Source organism: Anser anser (assembly GCF_964211835.1).
Source record: "Anser anser genome assembly, chromosome: 4".
NCBI lineage: Eukaryota > Metazoa > Chordata > Aves > Anseriformes > Anatidae > Anser > Anser anser.
Genome location: NC_139724.1, coordinates 32,212,560 through 32,238,287, shown reverse-complemented (window position 1 = coordinate 32,238,287; position 25,728 = coordinate 32,212,560). Strand labels below are relative to the sequence as shown.

At 37.3% G+C, this 25,728-nt stretch overlaps 1 protein-coding gene across 3 annotated transcripts; it reads right to left on the bottom strand.

The window, feature by feature from the left end:
• Positions 1-348: 348 nt before the first annotated feature.
• MAP9 (microtubule associated protein 9) lies at positions 349-24,230 on the bottom strand. 3 transcript variants are annotated; one of them, XM_083836410.1, is made up of 13 exons: positions 22,817-24,226; positions 22,198-22,294; positions 20,486-20,923; positions 18,114-18,316; positions 17,618-17,729; positions 14,482-14,696; positions 13,685-13,740; positions 12,990-13,155; positions 11,720-11,809; positions 10,878-11,039; positions 10,283-10,428; positions 9,429-9,561; positions 349-4,331 (listed from the first exon to the last, which is right to left on the bottom strand). In XM_083836410.1, the coding sequence occupies exons 1-13, from the start codon at positions 23,216-23,218 to the stop codon at positions 4,209-4,211; spliced, it is 2,343 nt and encodes a 780-aa protein (XP_083692536.1). In that variant the 5' UTR covers positions 23,219-24,226; the 3' UTR covers positions 349-4,208. The 3 variants fall into 3 exon arrangements, with proteins under 3 accessions (XP_083692536.1, XP_083692538.1, XP_083692537.1); XM_083836411.1 differs by lacking the exon at positions 349-4,331 and adding an exon at positions 4,338-6,709 and having other exon boundaries at positions 22,817-24,230; XM_083836412.1 differs by lacking the exons at positions 17,618-17,729; positions 18,114-18,316 and having other exon boundaries at positions 22,817-24,212.
• Between the last annotated feature and the right edge of the window lie 1,498 nt (positions 24,231-25,728).

Sequence of the window (25,728 nt, the reverse complement as noted above, 5' to 3'; positions counted from 1 at the left end):
ATTAGACCATCAACCTGTCCCCTTTAGTGTACCAATGCAACAACTTAATGCCTGAATAAAATACTTTGGAAAAAATGAGAGACTGTCTTCCATGTCAGTACTTGGAACCCCTTGCATTCCTTCAGTGTCTATTTATATTGGTGTGGCAGCAAGCAGAAGTGAGCATCCGTGAACCAAAGGAGAGGGCTGTAGTGTCAGAAGCTATAACTTGAGTGGGATATAATTCCCAGACTGTCATATTAACAATCATGAAAGAATATGTTGTGCTTAGAGATAGTGTTTAGTTCATTTACATGCATAAAAGCTTTAAATAAGATTTTATATCCACAGATCACATGCAAACATTGATTCCATCATACTAAAATATACTTTATTAATAAATATTTCCCCTCTGTAAACATAACAGGACTTATAAATAAATATACATTTTTATAAGTTACTGTACACACCTGTACATCTCAGCTCCATTTTTTTCTACATCATGCATTAACATGTCCAAAGTTTTATAATGCAAGATTAGACAAAGCTCGCAAAATTTTATTATAAAAGTCAAACACAGAGTTGTACCATCTTTTTTTTTTCCATGTGTGTCTACAGATCTTCAGCATTTTTTTCTCACTGAAAAGCTGTGAATTTATGTGAGTTTTTGGTATATCACTCCTTTGCAGGATGTCACCAACATCTTCCCACTTGTATCTTCTGTCAAAAATTTTCTATCCAATCATCTAAAAGCTTGAAGTGAGTAACGGTGCAGCATTCAGCTTAGCAATAGGCATGTGATATACCTTTTTCCAGCTCTGCCACTACCTCTAACAATCTTTTTATTTGCATCCCTCACTCAACTGCAAGCCTGTCAGCACGGGGACTTGCCTTGCTTGCCCTAGCTGGACACTGCAAAAATAAAGATCTAGATGATTCAGCATGCCAAGTTTCACACAGGCTGCATGCTTTGTCTCAGTCTCTCCTGATGACAGCTGCACAGCAAAATTTCCTGTCTCCTATACATTTAATTTTCCCATGAAATTACAGTGCTACGGTTTCTTGACTAAACCTGAACTCAGGGCTCCTAGTGCTAAAAGCCTAGCAGACAATGCACATCACTGCTCCAGCCTAAATGCCTGAATTCGTTCCTCTCCCCACCCCACCCCACCCCTAAAAATTTGGGTGGGCTAATTTGAGCTGGCAGTTCTGTTGTGTTCTGGCTGTGCTGTAATTCTGTTACATCTCCTGCTGGTATATGTAATTTTACCCTGCCTCTTAGATTGTCCACTGAAGCTGCTCTGGCTGTGCATGTTCACAACTTCTTCAATGTTTCTGTGGGCAGTGAACTTTTGCTTTCTCTCTGGATACTAACACAGTCATTGTCATACCACTACTGCTAGAAAAAATGCCTGACCTGTCACAAGGTAGCAGGAAGTCCAGACAAAGCCAGGCCCAGAGTTGATTAAAGTCCTCTCTATTCACTTGTCTGTATTATCTCTAGTAAAGCGCAGTTGAAGCCAGGTAAAAGTCTGGATTTGCTGGATTACCTGCAGACTGCATATAATCAAAGGATGGGTATCATAAAGTTCCCTTGCTCCACTACAAACTCTTTAGTAGAACAAAACTGTTCCAGCCACAACATTTCTGGGTGAGCATGCCAGCAGAAAATGGTTAGAAACAAACAAAATTATAAAAGCCAGGCCAAGTACAATTACCTTTTGGGGAAGAAACAGACCTGGAAGCAAGAGGTAGGACCAGCAGAGACCCACTAAAAAATTGCAAACCACGGCAGGGCTACCATGAATTAGGTGCTGGCAAGGAAACTGGAAGTCAAGATGTGTAGTGTAAAATATGAGTTAATGTACTCAAACCTGATTCTGGGGTAAAGATACACCCTAATCTAGAAGAAGCCATATCAAATCTGCAACCACTCCTCACAATGGATCAAATATGATCTATCAGATGATTTGGCTGTACACAAATCCAGCACAACTATTAGCGAAACCTCATAATTGTTCTCAGGATTAGCAAATACTTCTTTACACAGTGAATAGATGATTTGCAACAGAAAACTGTGCATCTTATAAGCCTTCCTTTACCCTTATTTACTGACAGAAATTAGGTTAATGATGATAACTACTCCACCACCGACTAACATATTTATCTTTCTACTTCTGTCAAACTTGACAAAGCTCTGAATTATGCATTCACAAAACAAGAGTGCATACTAACAATAATGAACAGAACCATATTCAACTATAAGGAAAGGAGATATCCTTCTGAATTTCACGTTTACATATACACCAACAATAAATTTCACCTACAAAGCATTATGGCAATAGAATAGTTATGGCCAAAACAAATGTGTTTAAATCATCAGTGGCTCTCACTAAAACATAACAAACAAGCAAGCAATGTCAGGAACTGAAGAAGTTCCTCTGTTTGACAGTCTTGTGTTTTTTCTCTTCTGAGAAGATGCCCCAGCATTGAATGAAATACAGAATTAATGAGTATCTCAGTAATTTATAAACAGAATAAGAGTGTAAAAGTGCAAGTTTACTTCCCAAATGCTCCTTTTACTTCCCAAGGAGGCTGTCAGTCTAAAGAAGTGCAAGATTTTCATTTGAGAAAATACATCTATAATTTATGAACTAGGGTTTTTCGTTGGTTTTCTTTTTTTGAATACTCACTTCAGAAACAAATCTGGCATGATTATTAAAATTAAAGTAAGAAAACACATAAGTAACAGCCTGAGTTTAGACAGTAGGCAAATAAGAGATGTGAAGATCTCTAAAGATCTGTAGTCTTCCCATTGATTCCAAAATAGTGAGGCAAATAGCCATGGGAACCAAAAAAAAAAAAAAAAAAGTAGTTTTAATAACTTACTACAGCAACTGGCTTATTAGCAATGATGAAAATGTGTTTGGGAGGGATTTATTTGATCACGGAAAAACAACAACAGAAGTCTTTTAATTAAGCTCCAGAAAAGTCATTTTCAGTGCCTAAGATTGCCTCAGAAGAGTACCACTGTTCTGCCCTTGCAGTTTTTATGTAAGATTTTGTGTGAACTACAAAACATGCTTCTAAAATAGCTGTTTCCTGCAGGAAACAGGAAATAGATGGAGTGTATATGAATACCTGAAACAGAATTAACAGCTACAGTCTCAGCCCTGGATCATTTTACATTTCACCAGTTCCAGTTTAATTCTTTTCTACCATCCCATAGCTAACTGGGTTTGGCCCCATGAAAGGCTGTTTCTGTATGATGTACTTTTAATTTAAAAGTTATTTTTGTATTTCACAGTGTAACATAATCAAAGGGTTAAATGTGTTCTCTGCAGCTCATCTCTTAACGCATGAAAACAACATCTCCCCACCATACTGCTTAGCTTTATGTCTTTGCTCTACCACAAGACAGCTAACATCTCCTTCCCCATCCTCCTCCTGCCTTCACCCCACAGTTCTTCCACGCTTAACTCCCCAGTCCCATCTTCCTCATGGCAGGAGCATTCTTGATCATGTACTTTCTTCACAAATACACTCTTACCTACCACATAAGAAAAAGAGCTGCTTTTGCCTCTCCATTACCCATTCGAAACTGGTCTTGCAGATAAAGGGAGAGAAGCATTTCAAACACATCATCTAGCATTACTGTCCTTTCATCCTGCACATACAGTTTAGCTCCCTTGCTTGTACTTTCCCTTTTATTGAATTGTCACCTGTTCATCATCTTTTAATGGTTTATAAATAGATTGTCTCTAAAACATTTCTGAAGGCAAACACTTACGTCTTTCCTTCTTTTTTTTCCCTGATTCTGAATGTGCATAGTTGCAACTGACCACTCATTTTGAGCAATTACGGTCATTACTCATGCTGAATACGGCCTAATAACTTAAATATAACCATTCTGCTAAATAAACTGCTACTTACTGTGTGAAAAAAAAGACCAGGGTCCAGTCTCACATAGCCTGAATAGAGACTTCAACAAAAAACGAATGAAGTAACATAGTATTTAGCAAGACTAAGTTAAATGCAGAATTACAAAAATTAGTGCATTTGCTGAAGAACTGGAAAAGGACAACCAATCTCCAGAGATCGTACTAACTAAAAAGAAAGGATGCAACTTCTATTACAGATTCAGTGAAAAGCAGGTGTTATTGAAATAAATGACTATTCACTGTCAGAAGTTTGCAAACGATCTTTTCTCGTAGAACGCAATAGACCGCTCAGTAATTCCTTGAATACATGACTTTACCAGGTGGACTCCAGGGAGAATGCACTTCATCCCCATAGGCTGCCTGGAGCTTCTTTTGCTGCCTCTCAAGCTGCTCTCTCCTCTCTGTCTTTTTCTAAGAAAAAAAAAAATGTGTCAAAAAAAGAACTCTACCAATGGAAAAGTCAGAATTATTGCTACACCTTTCTTGGATAAAATGAGAAGTTAACACACAATAGAGATTTGCCTTTCGGAGCTTAGCACATCCCGTTTAGGGATTCAGTCATGCACATTGCACAATGCAACACAGAGGCTGCACACTTGATGTTGCTTACAATTAAGGTGACAGTCTCAAGGATGAGCTGGCTTTGTGCACTAGCTAAACAAAAAATGCAACAGAAGGCCTAGTGGATTAGGTATTGTATTTGTCTTGCATGTAATTAGTCTCATCTTAATATTTCTTTTAAAAGGATACTTACACAATGCTAAATATGTCCCTTGTTACATTAATTTTGATGCATCTGTGTAACCTTCTGTACTTATTAAATCACACAAATGAGCTAATCTGGGAAGTAAACAATTATAAACAAACCTCCATCTATTTTATAAACACTGTAAGGTTCTAATGATATTTTCTATTGTTTCAAACAGCAGTGGTGAGTTAGGATGATGAAGGATAAGCAATACTTGCAATGATATTTTTGTGCTTGATTAAAAATAATAGTAAATAATTGCTAATTAGTTTCTGAATAATAGGTCTCTTGAATATCATTAGTTAATGTCTTATATTGTTCTGTTCATACAGAACATTCATTCTGTTCGTACATAAAATAAGTGTTCTTCTTTGTAAAGATGGCTGCCATATCATTGTTGTGGAGATCAAAAATCTAAGAGTGCATCTACCTTAGCAATTTAGTATACTGGAGAGTTCTTTACAGGTGCAAATTTTCCTTTTATCACACTTGTAGGTTTGTGGTGCATGCATGAGCACACCACTTACTGGCTTAAGGAATATTTCCCTCTTGGTGGAATGAAGGTTGACATTACGGATCAGAGCATCACTTACAGTGTCCCATTAGATAGGTGGATAAAAAGGTCCTTGAGCTGCTGGCTTTCTAGCACACGAACAGTGCACGCCTAGGAACAGCAGATGGCATACACGCCATTGGTAATAAAGATGCACTGTGGATACGCAGGCTTGAAATCATAATCAATTTGCCAAATCCATCTAACCTTGGTTCTTCCCTCTGTTGCAACCTATCAGCCGGTATTTTGAAGCACCATAAAAGTTTAATATTTTCACATGTGAACTACATTGCTGTGGAAGTACTGCTCCTTGAAGATAGCTATAAGTGGCACTCTTAGATAATCCATGATCCGATCCCTTTGAGGGACACTGCAAGATCCCATGATCCTGGCAGAATCTTTCTGTTATTCATAACTAAGAAGAGAAATAGTGAGGTTACTGCAACTAAAGGAAGAGACTAGCAAATGGTGGTAGATGAGTTATTGTAAAAGAGGGAACTTGAGAGGAATTTTTCCTTGTTTTATACGTATACCCTATTCAAACTTACTAATGCTAGCTACAACTGTGATATGTACAAAAATGTAAGAGTACAACATACTCTAAAACATCAGCCCTATCAGTATGTTTTTAAACAAAGACCTGAATATCTTTGTTAACATAAAGACACAATTCAGTAAGGAATATCTATCTATCTGGTCTGGCTAAATCAACACACAATGATTTCATGTTGTTACTAGTAAAGCTGATTATTAGCAAGGCAAGGTTTGCATGGAGAACTAATGCCCTTTACTAAAACAAGCGATACAGAACTGTCAGTCTACTAAATAATATTATCTCTCTGTACAAACTCTACCTTCCTGGATTATAAGGGATAATTGAGACAAACTGGGCTTAAGTAGCACCATAAGATTCTGACTCTTCTGTCTAGAACAAGTTCAAGATATGTTTCAGACATTCTTAAAGGAAACTGGTTAGTGCCCTAAACAGAAAGGAATCTGCATTATCAGTGATATTTCTCAAGAAAGAAGATGAAAAGATATGTGCTAGCAGTACACGTGAGCTTTGGAAGAATATTCTCTATAATGGAACATGGATGATTCAGACTCCTGTTTGGTGTATTTGTACATATCCTGAGTATGTACTTTTACAAACACTTAATCTTATTCTACCAATCTTAGAATCTGGATCTGTATTTGACATTCAAAGAGACATTACAACAAGTAATTGGAAATTCATTAAAAATAAGACTTATTGTAGCAGTAGTGGCAATTACGTGAGAAATCATGTCTTAAAAGTGTGCATATTTCATGTTTATAAAGCACTCTTTACTGAATACATGTTGCACAACCGATTCATGTAAGAAAATGCCAAACCAAAGGTAAAGCATACACTCACCCAGGAAGGGACTTAAAGTTGCTTTGGATTTTTTAAATCGCATCTCTATTTTATATACTTGGATTTGAAGATCCCATGTTCATGAATGAATCCTGATGCAAAGCAGAGTGTCTTGGGTTAAGTTAGCTGTTTTTTTTAAAGATAAATTTGACAGGAAGCCTTGCTGACTTCTTCCCTGCCTTCAACACACACCATGCTTTTTATGTTCTCATCCTGGCCACAGTTCACATCTTCACAAGACATAATAAGTGATATAAATCTTCCCTAATACAATAAATAAGAGGTTATTTGCACTAATGAGAGATGAGTAAAAGAAATATTGCAAGATGAAAACTAGAACTACAGTTTGTCATACAGCAGATCAACTTGATTGGCTTGATTTTCTGTTTAAAATTTCTTACTCAATAGCCTGGTAAAAGGAATACATTTTTCACTTACAAAATTCTGGGAAGATCAGATTTGTTAGCAGTGTGACTGTCACATAATAACTGAATTTTAGATAGTACAGAAGACTTACAACATTTTAGAGGAATAATATTAACAGTCGTATTTCAAACATATTGCAATACCAGGAGATTAAGATTCCAATATAGAAAGTATTTTCAGATAGATCTTATTAAACCACATGAAATGAAAAACTCACATCAGCTGTTTGTAACCAAGAAAACCAACAATTCCATGAGACTAATCCAGTACAATATCACTTCCTGATGCTTTTTAACAGCGTTAGAATGCCAGAAATAGGTGTTGAGCATACTCAATCTCAAGGTAATATTTCAACCTTCTTCTAGGAATCATAACCTTACTGTATTGATTTTCAAGAACTGTAAATCTGAAAGAATGCACAGAGCAGCACCACTTCTCAACAATTCAACTAGGTTAACCAAGTACAATGGAGAACATAACACATCTAGGATACTCACTTTTTTTCTAGGTTCTTACAGAAAAACAGTTAAAGATTAACATCTAAAAAATAATGTAAACCAAACTAATCCATCATAATAAACTTTCTACGTGATTCTCCTCTATGTTCCACTTCTCAGACTAGGTGCATGTCAGTGACAAATGTCAGACACTGGTAGTAAAAGTAAAAAGTACTAAGTAAAAGCAGTCATTTAATCAAGAATTACATCTAGATTGGCTTGAAGAGTACTTAATGAGTAGCAAGAGGCAAATATTATGAAAGAAATAAAATTTTTAAAAAATCAGAAGCTTAACCTTTCTCAGCAATACTAAAGTATCTCAGCTCAAGATTATCCTTTTTATGTTAGTATTTTACACATTAATAGCCTTTTTCAGGGCATTCATTTTCATGCCTTAAAAAGTAATCTTCTGTATTAAACTGTGTTATCAAAGATCGACACAATGTCCTCTAAAAGTATATATAACAGAATTTCCATTAACAGCAGAATGTTTCTTATAGAACTTACAAGGAGGTTTTAAAATTTCTGCTTTACCCATGCATTATGATCAACGCTTGGTTCAGGAAATGAGGAAATGAGGATGAATTCACACATTTATTTCTGCTCAACTGCTAATGAAAAAAGATAATAGAATACTTCCCACTATATTACTCTTATTTCCCTTCAAACAAAAATCCCCTTATTTTAAAGAATACATTTAAGACTTTCAAAATCCTGCCTTCCTAGATTTGACAACAGTTTATCTATCTGTACGCAAATATCATCTGCATTCTCTTGGTAATAAATTGACAGCTTTACAAGTGTTTCTCTCTGCAGTTCACTGAAGGTGTATATTTTCTCTGTTACTACACAAAGTGATTATATTATTCCAGCCAAAGAACATGAGGAACAGAGTCATTGCTGATATGCTATTTGAAGTAAAGGTGTGTTAGCTGCAAAGCAAAGAGAACAATCTCATCTATCACCAGAGAAAAAAGCAGAAAATCTACTTGAAACTCTGGAAAAGACTTTTTTTATAGTCTACCGATGGTTTAAATGAGCATGCGTAAGGATCTCAAGCCAGCTGAGTTGCAGGATCCTCTTCTTATCAATGGCAACAGAGCCCTTATGTACCGGCTGTATGCCAGAAATCACATGGAAGAGAGACAATGGAAGAAATGCTCTCAAACTAAGAAAACTTTGGAAGTCAACATGATGAATGACCGTGTCATAGGCTGAGGATGGAAAATGCAGATTTTTCTTTAACTAGCAAGTCACACATATTTAAGAAAATATATGCTAAAAATATTAGCAATCTCTCCTCTAGTTTGCCTTTCTATTGCAAGGAAAAAAAATATTGCATTATTGTTGGGACTAGACTACCAGATTAGTTTACTGCTTAACAACTAGGAATAAAACATGCTGTTGTAGGGAAAATATAATTGGCAGCATTAGAATTTTGCCTTTCTAGTCAATCAAAATAATCTCAAACCTCAGTGTAACTGCTTTTATCAATTTAAGAATTCCTCACTCTAAATGTTGCCTTGAAGGCAAATGCCTACACTGCTGCAGCTGGCAGTGCTGCTAGGTTTTGCTGGTTTTGTGCTGTGGTGAGCTGGCAATTCAGAGACGGCTTCCCCTGACATGGAATAGAAGAAAAGATTATGAAATTCAAAACTCGTAAGTCATGTAGGTAGGAAGAATACATTTTCCATGTAAGCTAAAGATCAAGCACACCATACTTTATCGTTTTGTTCAAGAGTGTCTGAGGACTAGCTATGTAATACTACCATCATCTGGCCTCTCTTGTAACAGCATGAAACAGCAAGAATATTACATTACCATATGAAAGTATTCACCCTCATTACTACATTAATTTTTTTTACATAGTGAAAAAAAAAAAAATTACCAGCCATCTTTCATATTCTTCAATAGCCTTTTTATCTTTCTCATCCTTCTTTGTCTGTTGTATTTCTTGCTTTCTTCTCTCTAGGATTTTTTCTGCCTTCTTTTGTTTTATATATTCTTTCTTTTTTTCATTCCTGTATAGTGAGAAAGAAGAACAGGAGATCACTGTGTAACAGTCTAAATGCTGTATCTGTGACTGATTAACTAAACTGAGTCCAAAGAGATATATTATGCATTTAGTAACAGATCAAGAATATACATATATATTTATAAATCTTTTGATGTCCGTCTTCATGTAATTTAACACCAAGGTATAAATGAAACTATTATTCTACCTACTATGGCATCATTTTCTCTGTACTACTTTCCCCCTTATCTGGTATCATATAAAAATTAGATTTAAAAGTTCTGCAGGTAATACAATAAATTGCACTCAGTCTCTGAAAACTCTTGGCTTGTAAAACTAACAAAAAATTCCTTCAGCAAACACATCTCATTTGCTTTTGAATACACCTACATTCTTTAAGAAGGATTTACCTTCCTTCCTATTGCTTACTAATGAAGCATGAGACTAGTCACGCAAGACATTATACTACTCGGTGAATCTTACTTCTCAGTTGTAGTACCTCTGCCTGGGCCTAGTCTTTTGGGGAAGAAATTATTTAAGTTACTAAAACAAAAGAAACTGTAGAATGTGTTCTCACTGGGATTGTGCTTGCTCACTGAGACTGAAAAGCCTGATCCCAAGCAAGCCATTGTTTCCCAATCACAAGCACATCAAGCACTCACAGAAGACCTACTGCATTTATAAGCAAAGGTTCTGGAAACTGATATGCCAAAAATCAAATGCAGTACCATTTTTCAACTGCTGATATGTTGTCTTTCTTCTTTTCTTCAACCAATTCCTCTTCTTTCTTCTTCCTGATTCTTTCAGACTGTTTTTCCTTTCTGCTTTGCTCTCTTAAGTATTCTGTTTTTCTTTCTTTCCATTTTTCAAATGCCTAAAGAAAATCACAGGTTCATTAGAAATCTTCCCCCTCATCTTTTTGTCAGTGCTCTCCTCACTTACACTAGATTAATATTTTTGGTATTTCTTCATGTTCAAATTTTGGAATATTTGTTTGTTGCATTGCTCAGAAGGGGATATCATTATATCTAAAAAGCATGTTATTTTCCCCAGTACACAATAGTTCTTTGCCTATGCATTTACATGGAGTTTATTTTGTATTCAGCTAATAGACTCCAAACACAGAGAAATGCTTGTCTGTGTACAAATGTAAACATTAAATATTTCCAACAGAACTGAATCTCACCATGTTTTCTTCAAAGATTAACTGCGTTCAGATTTTAGAATCCAGTTCATTCCATCTCTTGCTGGATTAACCAAAATTATTCTCAGCAATTTCCTGAACTATATCTGAACCACCTTTATATACATATTTCACATTACCTTCTGTGCTGCTTCTATTTTCTCCGCATTCTGTTCTTCTGCTTTCTTTTTCTTAAGTTCCTCGAGCTTCTTTTTTTCACTTAACTTCTTTGCTTCTTTTGCTTTCATTGCTTTCCAGGCTTCAAAAGCTGCAATTGCTTCCTTTCTTTTAACACCTTCTTTCTAGATTGAAAATAACATTCTACATTTAAATACGCTTAAATATAAAATATATATCTATAATTGAAAAAGTATACTTTAAACTCGTTCTCAAATGTAGGATTAGATTCAGCAATAAAGAAATGGAAATGGATATGTAGAAAACATTCCAAGTAATACTCAAATTTGAACTATATAGACTTTTCTATGCTCATTTTTAACTTAACTCACTCAAATTATACAAATGACTTTTGCAAAATGTGTAGAAGAACATGAAATACATATTAAATACTTAAAAGGGAAACATATTAAATACTTAAAAACCCAATCTAGCAACTGTATATGTAAAATGTAGATAAGAATCTCTTGAGATAGGGAGCAAACTCATTTTCCACCAGAAGATATGATGAAATTTAACGTGTGAAAGGTTGAGTATCCCAAGATCATTGTAAACAAACCTGAAAATTAATCTAATTAATTTAAGAACACTTTTAACATCCCTGGTGCAAATGTGTAGGGAAGCATTAGCCACACACCCTTTAGCACAACCATAACAATCAGGACATGTCACTTACTGCTTCCAATTAGAGAAAGCCGGAGGCCTTACAGTAGCAGAGTGATGTAATTAGACACAAAGCACAGGTAAACATACTTCAGAGAATGATAGTTTGTCAAATTCTCCTTAAACAAGAGTGTAAACAAACCTCTTCAGTATTGATCCTCAGATTTTCAGCTTTTTTCTTTTCATTTCTCTTTAATTCCAGTAGTAAAGCCCTTTTCTTTTCCAGCCAATTCTGTAACAATATTAGAAGACTTTTACACTTTTAAAGTGTTTTTAAGCTGTAACTAAAGATGTTCGGTTAAAACAGATGAATATTATTAGAGCAGCACCAATATAATGACAACCAGAATCACTCTCAGTTCTTCCATGTGCTACTTTAATAATTATCCCATGTGGAAAAGTAAGACACGGTTCAAATTAAACTACTTTAAGGACCTTCACAACAGATATTTTTTTGTGTGATTTCTTTTATGTTAAGAAAAGTCTAAGGTTCTACAATGATAGCTACAAACGTGAAAAGCCTTAAAGATCTTTAATAAAATCTCTTAAAAACATCAACAAGACATAAGCATTTAAAAAAAAAAGAAGAAGAAAAAGAAATATGGAATATTCTTATTACTTGGGATACAGGAATATTGTTTAGATTTATTGTCTCTTGCAAATAATTGTAACTAAAGAGAACAAAGTCCAACTGGGAAGAGTGAGACTCCAGGCACTGTTATATGTTATGAGTCATTTGCAGAATCTGGCCTAAATTTTCAAGGTTTAATTATATATTTGGTATGCTGCTTAAAAAAACGAGTGTCCTAAATGTAACCTATTCTACCTTTAAAACTATGCAGACTATAAGTATGGATTTCAGGCTCTAAATTTTGGGTTAGAACCATAAATAGTATTACAAACATATACCAATAGGAACAACATCTGTTAACAAAAGGAATGCGTATTTTTCATCACACAGGTTAGTAACAAAAATCTGTTGGAACCCACATACGAATTGTGATGAAATTCTATACGGAATCCACACAGGTTATCCTTCCAGAGAGAATACTAGACTTGTTTTTACTTTTCCTAAATGCCAACTGAATAGAAGATACCAGAAAAAGAAATTTTAAACTAAACACTTACTTTTGTTAAGGAAAAAATAAAAATAAAGGAAAATATATGTCTGAGAATAGTCTGACACAAAAATAAAATTACAAAACAAAGTATGTCCCTCTCATCTAGCTTTTAAGTCTGTAATTTGATGAAAAGGTATGGCCACTGGAATAAAAGGATTATTGAATCTGTAAGCATATGAAAATAATATACATAACAATATTGATTTCATGAAAATAAGTGTTGTTGGCTCCTATAAGACCTTTATACGCATAGGAGATTTTGTTTTATTTTGTTGTCTGTTTAAGATCTACCTGGAAAACAGCTGCTCGTAAACTATCTGCTTTGTCAAATTCTCTACTGTTCTTCTGCAAGTGTTTATTCTCCAACACCTTCAATGTTCCCAAGTATTGAGGTGAAACAGCTGTAGCTGATGGAACAGCTTTTCCTTTTTTCTTTAAGTGTGCAGAAGACAGAGACCTGTAAAGACACAAACATATTAATCATCCTTTCATTTACTGTAGCTGCTAGCAAGCAGTGTTCCTTTCATTTCTCTTGATACCAGAACTTAATGTGATTCGGTTTGTACATGTACTTGTGTGGAGATAGGAAAGGAGGAAAAAGCACGTTTTCTTTGGGCAGGTTTATTACTGAGAAAACAAGCCATTATTCAACATATTCAGCCCAAGAACATTTACAAGCTCCTTATGCTTTCATCCATAAAAAAGCTTAAAACCTGTTAAGATAACACAAATTGGATTCACTGGTGGACACATGAGCACACACTCATTATAGAAATTGACAAAAGACTTGGAGTCTAATCTGACAGAGGAGATACTGAGCAAGGATTATAATAACGTCTCATCTCCTAAGGTATCCTCCACAGATGGTGAGAAGTTGTCAGCAGTGAAGAAAATGCTGACAGAAAATGAGAGCAAAGTGGCATTGTCAGGGCACCTACGTACATCTTATGCTCTGTAGACTATGATAGACAGCATTGTTCTCTCACCTGCAAGATGAAGGTTTTGATTTTTGTAGAACTGTCGCCTTTGTTTCACTTTGTTTCTAAGAAATGCAAGAGAAAACAAAAATTGCAGTCTCTCAGATAACAGAACTAGATCAGGATGACACAGATTTTAAAATTTAACAAGGATGTTAAACATATATACACATGAAAGCCACTCAAATACAGAAAGGGTACAGTACAGTACTGTAAGAAAGTTAAAAAAACACACCACCTTTTGAAATGTTTGGAATGGCATCTAGAAATGTTTCTTTGTATTATGTTGAAATACAGTCGATAGTTTAGAGATAAAAAGGAATAAAAAGAACCTAAAGGGACAGTGGGCTCCCCTGTTATATCAACATTATTTAAATTGTTTTTAATATTTAGCTTTAACAGTTACATATACCTACATATTTTCTTTCTCATGATAAGGCATAAAGTACTTTGTGTCTTATTTGTTAATCAAGTCACACCATGGATTCCATCCTCTGCCAACATACACTGCTCATTTCAACTTTTCAATCCTCAAAATAGAGATTTGGCATTTTAACTTCCATAAGGATAATTAATTAAGATTTGAAAACACACATTTTACTACCTTTGTCTGTTTAAAACTATTTCTGTGAAAGGTATTCCCTACATCTTCCTTAAAACTATCCATAATTTGTAAGAGCCTCGTGTCTAAAACTTTTACAAGCAGAGTTTTACACATTTAAGGTACTAACTGCAAATTTCTTTACAAAACTTTTCATTGCACTGCTCATTGTTCTGAACAACAGTAAAAACACATATAAAAATACCTGGACAAAGTCCTCTGAAGTATTCTTTGATTCCACATGTTCAGACTGACCATCTACTGACGCTTCCTGTACTGTATCAGTTACTATTTGCCCTTGCACAAAGTTCTCCTTTTTATCTGAACTGTCATCTGTTGACTTCTCTGATTTCTTTGTTTTCTCATACGCTGTTGTGATCATTGCTTCTATCACACTGGGGCTGGTATCCTTCCTCTCATCTAACAGGAGTAAAAAGATTAAGAGGACACATTCGCTTAGACAATATGTTAACAAGAGTTTCATGGTTTCTCATTATTGTTATTTCTGTACTAAAAACATTTGTTTATGAAACATATTACTGAATTTCACATAGGATAATGTGTTTACTATATACAACCAAAGTTTTAACAAGTATAAGAGCATGATAACAGCAAAACTTCCCAGCTGCCTCTCCACGTGAACTTGGCTATAGAGCAGAAACCAAAAGCAAGAGCCATTCCGATCACAGCAGGAACTCTTCACATCTAGAGAAGTCTACACTACTACTAAAGTCTGTATGACAATCTGCATAAAGAAAAAAAGAATCTGTGTGTTGTTTTATGGGAGTGTGGGATGCACAAGGAAATAATGGAAAGATTATTTCTCACCTCAGTGGTGAGGATTTAAGCAAAATGTCACATCAATTTAAATGCATGCCTAAATGGTGAAATTGCCAGTTAGGAAGCACTTTTTCAATAATACTTAAAAACGTTTTTATCAGATCTGAACAGACATTAACAGAGATCTAAACTTTTCAAATAATTAAGATACAAACCAGGAATATCTATGATAAATTCTAAGTTACAGTCTTCTGATGAAAAGAAGTAAGTTTTGGATGACAGTAACTCCAAGTTAACTGAAGAAAGAACTACTGACGCTGACAATGTAAGAAATTTAATCACAGTGATGAAGGTAGGTTCCAGGTGACAAAGAAAATTCTGAATTCGTATGAACCATTTTCTATCTTCTGTTGATATGTAACCTTTCATTTTTGACTTTAAGCTTATTACTAAGCTAGTATAACAACCGTATACAAGCTGTAGACATCAGAAACTATACAAGTGTAGTTAAGTTGCAGCAGTTGGTGTGCAGGACACTGTAGACAGCTGATTTACTTTAGATTTCTGACTATTTTGTAGCATGAGCTTCATCACTGAATTTCATGTATAAGTCAGTTTAGCTCTGTTTGCAAAACAGATACAGAATATTAACTGTAATGAAAAAAGCCACGTAAAACCCATAAGCATTGTTGTAGTTTCCTCCTTAATAGTTCTAGCTATACAAATTTTATTGGTCTGCTTGGAATCTTTACACTTGCACACTTTAGCATCAAATTGAAACACTTATTTTCCAGTCCCTTTTCCACCACTTGACACCAGCACCTTATCATTCTTCTCCATTTATGCTGTCCCTCCTCATGGAGAATCTACACATTCCAGTACACTGATGCTCATATCCTTTTCCCCATACAAATTTCTCCTTAAATATTGTTCTAGTAACAATGCTCAATGTACCAGCAAAACAAAAAAGAACTAAAATTAAACACAGTATCACAGTATCACAGTATCACAGATTTCTAGGTTGGAAGAGACCTCAAGATCATCGAGTCCAACCTCCGACCTAACACTAAGTACTCCACTAAACCATATCGCTAAGCTCTACATCTAAACGTCTTTTAAAGACCTCCAGGGATGGTGACTCCACCACCTCCCTGGGCAGCCCATTCCAATGCTTAATAGCCCTTTCGGTAAAGAAGTACTTCCTAACATCCAACCTAAAACTCCCCTGTCGCAACTTTCGCCCATTCCCCCTCGTCCTGTCACCATGCACGTGGGAGAACAGACCAACCCCCACCTCTCTACAGCCTCCTTTAAGGTAACTGTAGAGAGCGATAAGGTCGCCCCTGAGCCTCCTCTTCTCCAGGCTGAACAAGCCCAGCTCCCTCAGCCGCTCCTCGTAAGACTTGTTCTCCAGACCCCTCACCAGCTTGGTTGCCCTTCTCTGGACTCGCTCGAGCACGTCCATGTCCTTCCTGTAGCGAGGGGCCCAAAACTGAACACAGTACTCAAGGTGCGGCCTCACCAGAGCCGAGTACAGGGGCACAATCACTTCCCTAGACCTGCTGGCCACACTGCTTCTTATGCAGGCCAGGATGCTGTTGGCCTTCTTGGCCACCTGGGCACACTGCTGGCTCATATTCAGCCGACTATCAACCAATACTCCCAGGTCCTTCTCGGCCAGGCAGCTTTCCAGCCACTCATCTCCCAGCCTGTAGCTCTGCTTGGGGTTGTTGCGCCCCAGGTGCAGGACCCGGCACTTGGCCTTGTTGAACTTCAGATCTAAGTATATTTGCTATTCACTACCCAGTATGCTGTGCCTGATTTTTCAACTTCTGTTCACCTTCCTATACTCAGTTCTTCAAGCCAAGTCCTAACTTTGATCTCATTAGGCTGCAGCCCAGTGCACAGACATAACATAGGCCATGCCAACAGCATTTCCCTCACTGCATCCAACAGGCTATGTTACCTACCCGCTGGAGTCTTACAAAGTACTCCCAAGCATGATAACCTTAACCAATATGAAAGGTGTTTAACAGCCCATTCCAGTGCTTTTCAACTTGGGTCCATTCATTTTTTGTAACACAGATTTTTTGTCTAACAAAGGAGACTAAGAAATGCCCCCAAAATTGAAAAACAATACCAGCCTGAAGAAGAGAAAGGCTCATCCTGGTCACGTTGATGGCAAAGAGGAAATGAAATTAAAATGACTTGTTTTAAGTCTCAAGGATGCTTAGGCAATGATGCCGACACTTGACTCAAGTCAAAAGTGCAAATTCACTTCTCAGACTTCGATCTGTTCCTCTCCAATCCTAGGACATTTCCAGGACCCAATTTCTAACTACTTGGGTTGATACTGCACTTAGACATAATGGCAAGAATGAGGCTGGGCCTTTCTTAGAAGCAGAATACAAGGAGACATGAGGGCAAGAGAAAGATACTAAGAGAATGTAAAGGAGGAAATTAAGAAAACCATTGATTTTAAGAAGACTTGAACTGGAACCTTAGATGTTACCAAGGTGTAAATTATGACATTTATCTGGCTGTACATATCTAAGTTCTACCTTGTGAAAGTGGTGTTTCTCCACACATCAGTAAATTGGAGTCTCCAGATCTTTCATTGTGGGACGTAAAATTAATGGTAAATGGTGGTGAAATACTTTCTAGCCATGGACCCTTAGATCAGAAAGTGGCAAATAAACAAGTGAGCAATTCATAACAAATCAGAACTATTTAACTTGAGTTTATAATACACTGACAAAATGTTTCTTCAGAACTCTCCAAGTATAATTACTGTCTCACATTCAGAGAAATAAAACCCATGAACCCATTTCTGAACAGCTGCAAAACATAACAAAATCCTGTTTCTAGTTAGAAAGAAAATGAGTAATATTCTCTTATATGCCCCTCAATAGCATTTCTAGAATGCTATTGGAAATTGTATTTTCCCCCACTCCTATATTTCCTACAAAAAATTTTGACAGCTAGTAAGTTACTTTTTAAAGTTTCCAATGTAAATGGTAAAAAATAAACACATATACTCTTCATTCTCGGTCTTACTTCAGGACCACGGCTTTCGGCAAGCACTTTTTTCTCAGATGAGGCTCTGGTATTCAGAGAAGTTAGGGATGATGGTGCTGAAAACGAAGACAATCCACTTCTACGAGTTATTTTTTCTTCTGACCTACTAAACTCACTGTCTTTCATGGGGCCGCTTTTTCTCCAGACACTTCTTGGTTGAGGTGATGCTTTGTAACAGCCACCTAATGAAGGAATGCTGATATTCTCAGATGAAAATGAGTATTATAGTTTAGGTTATGTCTAATTAAAGACATTTTAGTCTGGAACACTATTTTGTCAAGTTAGATTCAACTATTTTCAGTTAAACAAGCTATTTAAATAGTATATCTGTCTTAACACGGGACTAAATACAAGCAGCTATATAAGGAATTACTGACATTTCAGAAAGTTTAATGGAAGTTATAAAGCTTCTAACAATTTCGTAGACAGACAATCTAGAAACTTATTTTTTCCATTTATCATTCTCTCTATGTATATATTGAAACTACATGCAAGAACTTATCTGCAGTCAGAGACAATTTAAAAGTTTTCATAAACATAAAAGAGAGCATGTATCTAACAGCACTGTTGTAAGAAACTTTTTGTTATTCTGCTTAACTCTCTTTATCTACTAGAGAAGATATGAAGGGAAGACTGCTTCTCTCCATATGGTGCAGAGCAGAAAAACCCTGGGTAGAAGAAGACATCATGAGAAATGTGGTCAGAGGAGGGCCCACAGTATACATCCACCTTCTTCAGTGATGTCTCCGATCCTTTCCTAAGTCAGTCACTGAGCAGCAGATCTACTTTGCAATGGTTTCTCAGAGATTTCTATCCTTTGGCTCCTAAACTTCCTCCAATTTTCCTCGCATTTTCTCCCCCCTACCCTGCCACTGACAAGATCAACAGCTTTCTACCTGCCTTTTGCTTGATGTATGTTGAGACACATGGAAATACATATCTAATTCTGCAGACTGACATGGAAGTATTACCTATTAAGTCCTTGTTCATATACATCACAGGAAATGAGAGAATCACCATGGCCATTCAGCACATTCAGCAGTGTAAAGCCTAATTGTACAGTTACTGTGAAGTTCAGAGAGCTGAGAGGTCACAACAATATTCTTACAAGTGACTTATGGCATGCAAAAACCGTCAGTGCACACTAACATCAAACGAGCAGACAAAGCTGGTAAGTCTTTGGTTGGTGGACTCCTCTGTTGGCTAGGGATCTATTTATCTAATATGAGTAAGTTCACAACAGTTGACTGTTGAAGACAATGTACTAGCATTTACATGAGGAAAATGTTTTTTCTCCAACGTTTTTTCTGCCCATGTAAAAACTACACAGGCTTTCTGGCCATGAAAGAAAAACATCTAGAGTGCCTAGCTGCACATTCAAGTATCTGGCACTTCGGTGCCATCATGTGGAAAGAAAAAAAGTAGCAGATACCACTAATTATGCTTTACCAATTTCAAAGTTGTCATCTTCCATCACAGGTAATGACCAGCCATAAATTCCTCTTGAAATAAAACCAAAAAACTAATAATGGAAACAGAGCACAGGAAAAATTCTTCCCATACTGGCAAGTAGGTAAAAAACATGAAGTCTTTCAACTTTTAAAATTTTTAAAAGTACATACAGCCAACTAGCAGAATTCTAAGTTTCGCTTTGCATGTTATAAAATAAATTAGCTCTTATAATGAAACACTGAAGTCCTCTTTATGTCACTAAACTTTTTTTTTGAATATGCATCCAAAGTAGCTCAGTATCTACAAAGCAAAGAACATTTTAAGTCCTAGCTTTGTGATGATAAGAAGTCTACCATCCATAACATTTTGGTTATGGCTCATTCTGACATTCTATTACACAACAGCAGCATGAAGTCTCAGCATCATGACTTCAACACTGTATTTGCGAACACTGTGTTCTAACTTCATTGACCGTGGAGAGGGAAGGCCTGTTTAATGACCTTTCCATTAATGGATGGGTGGATGCCGTGGACATTGTGTAAATATGGCTCTCTGTGTTATGCATACATGGAGGAGACGAAGCTTTAGCCCTCCCACACCTTCCATGCAGATGTACTGATGGAAAAGTAAACTTTAAGCACCCAAACAGTTGGTTTCCAGCTCCTGAAAGGAAAAGACAGATAGGAACCTCTTGATACTTGACCCACAGTGGTTCAGATTCCCATCCAAGCAGGTTATCAAAACATGTATTATTAGAAGAACATTAAATAAATACATCAAAAGTCAAAACAACTGAAAATATACTTAACACAGAAAATAACCCTAACAACAACACATTTAAAATAATATAATATGGCTAAGCAAGCAACAGCAACAATATTCAAGTACTTTCTTTTCACCTGATGCTGACGTATTTCTTGTTTTGTGCACCCTTGGCTTTGGTATTGGCTTCTTTTCCTTTTGATCCAGCGTAACAGCCTTTCTTTCTTTCTTTAGTTCAGGCATAGGCAAATCATTGCAGTGGTCAATCTCACTCATAGGACATTGTAATTCAGCAGCTGAATGCTCTTCATTATTTTTTCTGTCATTGTCTTCATTTTTACTTTCCAAACAGCACACTTCATTTATTCTGTCATCTTGTATGTTTTCACTTTCTGAAAGTGTTTTTTGCTGAAGCTTCCTTTCATGAAAGGATAAAGTCAAGTCATCAGCACCTTCATTTTCTAAGTCAGCTGCTTTTTGTGATGTACCGTCATCTGAGAGAGGACTCTCAAAAGCAACAGATTTCTTAGTGCTGTCAGCATCTGAACTGCTTTTACGACATTCCTCCACAATACCTGAAAACCGTATATTTCAGTATATTAGCAGCTTTTGAGACAAATGGAAAAATACAGGACACAGAAACTATATCTTCTATGATTTAAATGTGTTTTTCATATAACTCTCTTCCGACTTAAATCTCTAAGCAGTTCCCTTTCTGCACCTCTGATCTCCCCAAACCACCAAACTGGATCCTTTTTCTATATCCTTTCCTGTCATCTGTTTTTGTGGGCCCAATCTGAAGAAAAAACTTCAAATCTTCAATGGTTAATTCTTATCTGTCACGCAATTTAAATCCCTTCCAAAAAACGGCATCTCCAATGTTGTAAGAAGCAGAAGCAAGTCAACACAATAAAGCTATACATGTGCAGTTACTAGACCCCATCATCCACTTCTTTTCTCTGTACTTCAGTCCCATCTGAAATCAACTAGAAGATACTTAAATGAATATACTTTCCGCTCCAAAGTTAAGGTTCACACTTTTTTAAAAATGTTTATCTTTCTGTAGACTGTTATTACTAATTTACTTTACTTCAGATTCAAATACTCAAGACAGATGACAAAAAATGCCATGATAGTTGAGTACAATATTTAATCCACGAGGAGCTTCTTTATAAAGCTTGTCTCCACAGGGAAATCAAAGCATCCCACCAACTTTTAAAAGATGCTTCAGAAGTGAATGAAAACACAAGTATTACACATAGGTAGTCCTTTTAGAAACAGATTACAATATTTAAGATTCATATTTCTCTTAATATGCAGCACCATATCAGGAATTCACCACATCAGTCACTAGGTCAGCCTAATTAATCTAAACATAAACATTACCAAATATCAAATGCATCCCGGCCCTGGAAAAATTGCCAGACCAAACCTGTTGCTGGCTTGCCTACACTGCCAGGCAAGCATGCTCTGCAGCGCATCTTGCATCTCTGATTGTCCTGTCTGGTAAAACAATAAAGCAGCATTATGGCTTTCTCTCTGACCATGTCAACTTTTATTCACGGTAGTGTGCACTGTCTCATCCAGGTGCAGATCTAAAAACTTGGCTTAGGTGTTTCACAGCTATAAGAAACAGCACATACTGTGTCTAGTGTAGCATGTCGGCAACACCCCTAATTTTGCTGGGAACACAGCTCCTAATTTTGTAGGGGAGGACTAAGTGATTTAGAAGTTGACACAACATGAATCTTGGAACATTCATGCACATTGACTCACAAAGATTCCTTGTGATCTTCTAATGAGTTAAGAACAGAAAAGACGCAGGCAAAATTTTTTAATTCTGTCTTACCGTTTAATATGGCAACTTCTTCACTCTCAAAGTCATCTGAGTAAACAGCTGTTTGTTCCCTTGCTGCATTAGCAGAAATTGCTTCTTGTAGCTCACCCTGAAATGGTATTGCAAATAACTTTCATACAGAAGTTTCACTTCTTCAAATTCAGCACTAATCCCCTCCTCCAACACATGCATAAGTAAAACTGTGCAACAGAGATTACCCCATTTAACTTTAAATTCCTAAGAAGGGTAAGTAAAACACTGTTTTCACTCTATCCTCATTCTCCCCATTTTTAAGTGCTCGATACGTGGAGGTATTTTTAACAATGTGGCCAGCTGAGGGCAGCCTTTGTACATGAACTACATCTCCCATTTTCACTCGCGAATTTCACCTGCAAAACCCCTCGGCAAGACGGGGCAGTGCTATGGCCACTCCTCCGCGGCAGGGGAACGGAGGCGCGGAGAGACCCCCCCCCCCGACTTGCCTAAAACCCTAACTGTGGCTTGGGGGAGGGGAAATCAGAGGAGACGGCAGCAGAAGAAGGAGCCGATCCCGAGCTTTGCGGTACCCCCCGATGCCCAAACAGCCGCCTTCTTCTGCAGACCCGACCTGCTCCCGGGGCCTGCCGCTCACCTGCGCCGCGCCTCTCCGCGCCCCCGCCCGCCTGCCGCCGCCTTGTCCCGGCATGGCGGCCGCCTGCCGCCCCTGCGCCTTGCAGCGTCCCGCCTGGCTGCGGGCCCGGGCCGCGGGCTGCCTTCGGCCGCCCCGCACGGCCGGCTGCTCCCGCACGGCCGGCCCCGCCGCCCGTATTGCCCGTCGCTTGGCGACGCCGCCGCGCAACCACGAGCGGACAAAGGGCGGGCGGGGTGCCCGGGTGGGACCGCGGGGCCGCCGCCCCGCTGCAGGCCGCGGGCTCCGGCTGAGGAGGGCGGCAGGCCCCGGAGGTTGTTTACACCGCCGAGCGCCCTCCTTGCCCGAGGCCCTGCCTTCATTTGCTGGTGCCCTTCTGCTTGGGATTTTTATTTTCCCCATCATCGTACTCTCACTTCTGTACCACAAGAATAAAATACTGTAAAAAGACCCTTAATGCTTTTCCTGAAGGAGTTTCTCTAGTGCTGGCCACCCCGCATGGTGTCCCTGCAGTTAAAAAAAGAGAAACGTTTCCCAGTTTTGTGCTGCCTTTCCCTCAGCGTGTATGTATCCGTGTACAAGGTCAGACGCTTCAGTACCTAGGTGTTTAAACATCAGTTTTCCATAACTACTTAGGCTGGAGATAGGGCACAGCAGTGGATACATCTATGCATCAAAATTTGGGCTGAAAACTGACTTCATCTGTGCTTTGCAGAATATATTAGGGTTTGAGAACCCATGCCTATACCCTACGTGTAACCCACATACCTGTTACTATGAGGTGGATACACGTACTCCACTCGGTTCATGCCACCACAGTAAGACTGGAGGGACACATTTTCATCCACCCCATTCTCAGAGGCAGGTGGCTGTCCAAAATTTTCCAGCATGGATTCAAGTGGACAGCTCTTTCTGTAAGGAACAAACTCACTGTAGCGCTTTCTGAAAAAAATAAAATCATAGAACCCATGCATTAGTTTGAATGAAACCCTAGAGATGAAGGAACAATAGTGACATCAAAGTAAATTACCTGGTGCTCACGTCTCCCGATACTCTGATTCTTATTTCCCAAAAGGTGCTTGTGCAACACACCAACAAATAGCAACCTGCAGCTGACCAGGTGCTTTGCCAAGCAGCACATGTCCTGCTGAGCCGACCGTCGTCTGTAATCTGTATGAGCAATTCAGGGATGCAGGCAATCAAACGCCAGGATGCTCTGGGAATATTGATCTCATGCATCAAAAGAAAATTGCCAGCTTCAGGACCACATACGGATATGGAATATTCTTCCTTCAGTTTAAATGGGTTGTGTTATCTGCCTTTCTAAAATAAGTGGAGTTTTTGTCTTTCCAGTGTTTCAGTTGTCTTAGCAATAATAAAGGACTTTTGACATGCTCTGTGCACTTGTATTATATTTGCATATATTAATCTTCCCCAAAATGCACTGCACTTTCCAATGTTGTACAGAGGAAAATATCTCTGACAGAAACCATGAGAGAGTATGTAGGGCAGACTAAAGCTTTAGGACTTCTTTTACCTCCTGTTTATTTTTGAGAATTACATTTTAAAAGCAGTGCAGATATGCGAAGGCCACAACACATTGAGGGGAAAGAGGCCCCACATTCTAAAGAGCAACCTTAGCTTTAAACTAGCAAATAATTATGGATCATTATTTGAATTTGTGTACCATCTGTGAGCAGCAGTTTATTTTTATTTCTTTATGACCAGCTAATGCTTGGTCTGCTGACTGACTATTCATGTATTTCATTGAGACTTACTTGATGCGCAATATTTTTTTCTTCTTAAATTTGAGTCTGTGCTGTGCTATCTCTCCATGGAAGTTGAAATTGGACATGTTTAGAATGTAAAAGTAATAAAGAAGAAATGTATATATTCTTTCTCTGTAATAATGTTAGCAGTTGGTGTTGAAGGCTGAATTATGTAATATTACAAACATCTGAGATGGTGATTTTATTAGACTCCAGAAGGTGGCAGCAAAATGTTTTAAGATTAAAAAAAAAGGTTTATTTTTGACATGCCCACTTTATTATAGTTTCTTTTACTTTACTGTTGATGTGTATGGGATTTTTAGAAAGGCATTGCATTCATTTAGATCATTTTTCCAGCCTTGCACACTCTATATAGAAGGAAGATTTGGTTTAATTATGTTATTTATATAAGTGAGACAATGGAGCCTAATATCAACAGTATTATTAAATATTAAATGCATGGAGTTGGTAGGATGTGAAAACAAAGATCAATGCTGTCAGCAATAAAGAACTCAAAATGCATGAAGATGTTTTTGTCAGAACACACGAACATCAGGTCTGCATCTTACATCTTACAGTCTTATCTCGGGCAAAAAGCCCATTGACACCTACTGAAGGCTTATTGAAAACAAAAATCATAAGATTTTATGGGCTGAAAATTATCAGTCTTTTTTTTTTAATTAATAATTGCTGAATAAATCACAAATATAAATTTGACAAAGAAATGCACACTTGAAGGTGAAGTTGCTCTTTCTCTCACACATGTACATGGAGCACTGAGAAAAACACTCTAAATAATCCCTGCAATTATATTAATTTCACTAAAATAAATGTAGAAGTAGCATTTAATTCTGTTGCCCAAATATATGTTAGTCTCTGCGCTGTCCAGAAGGTTGAAAAATAACCATTTTAAGACAAACAATCAAAAAATGTTACAGTGGCAAGCATCACAATACAATGTAATTCTAGTCTGAAAAAAAAAAAAGAACTTTATGTACAGAAAGCATTTGGGTATGGTGAATTTTTCAGATGGTTAGCTCATATGCACATCTATTGCTGTATGCCATATTTTGAAGAGCTATGTCTGTCTGGCCAAAATACACCATCCTTTTTCTGGTTGTCTGAAAGTAAAACCAGAAGTATAAC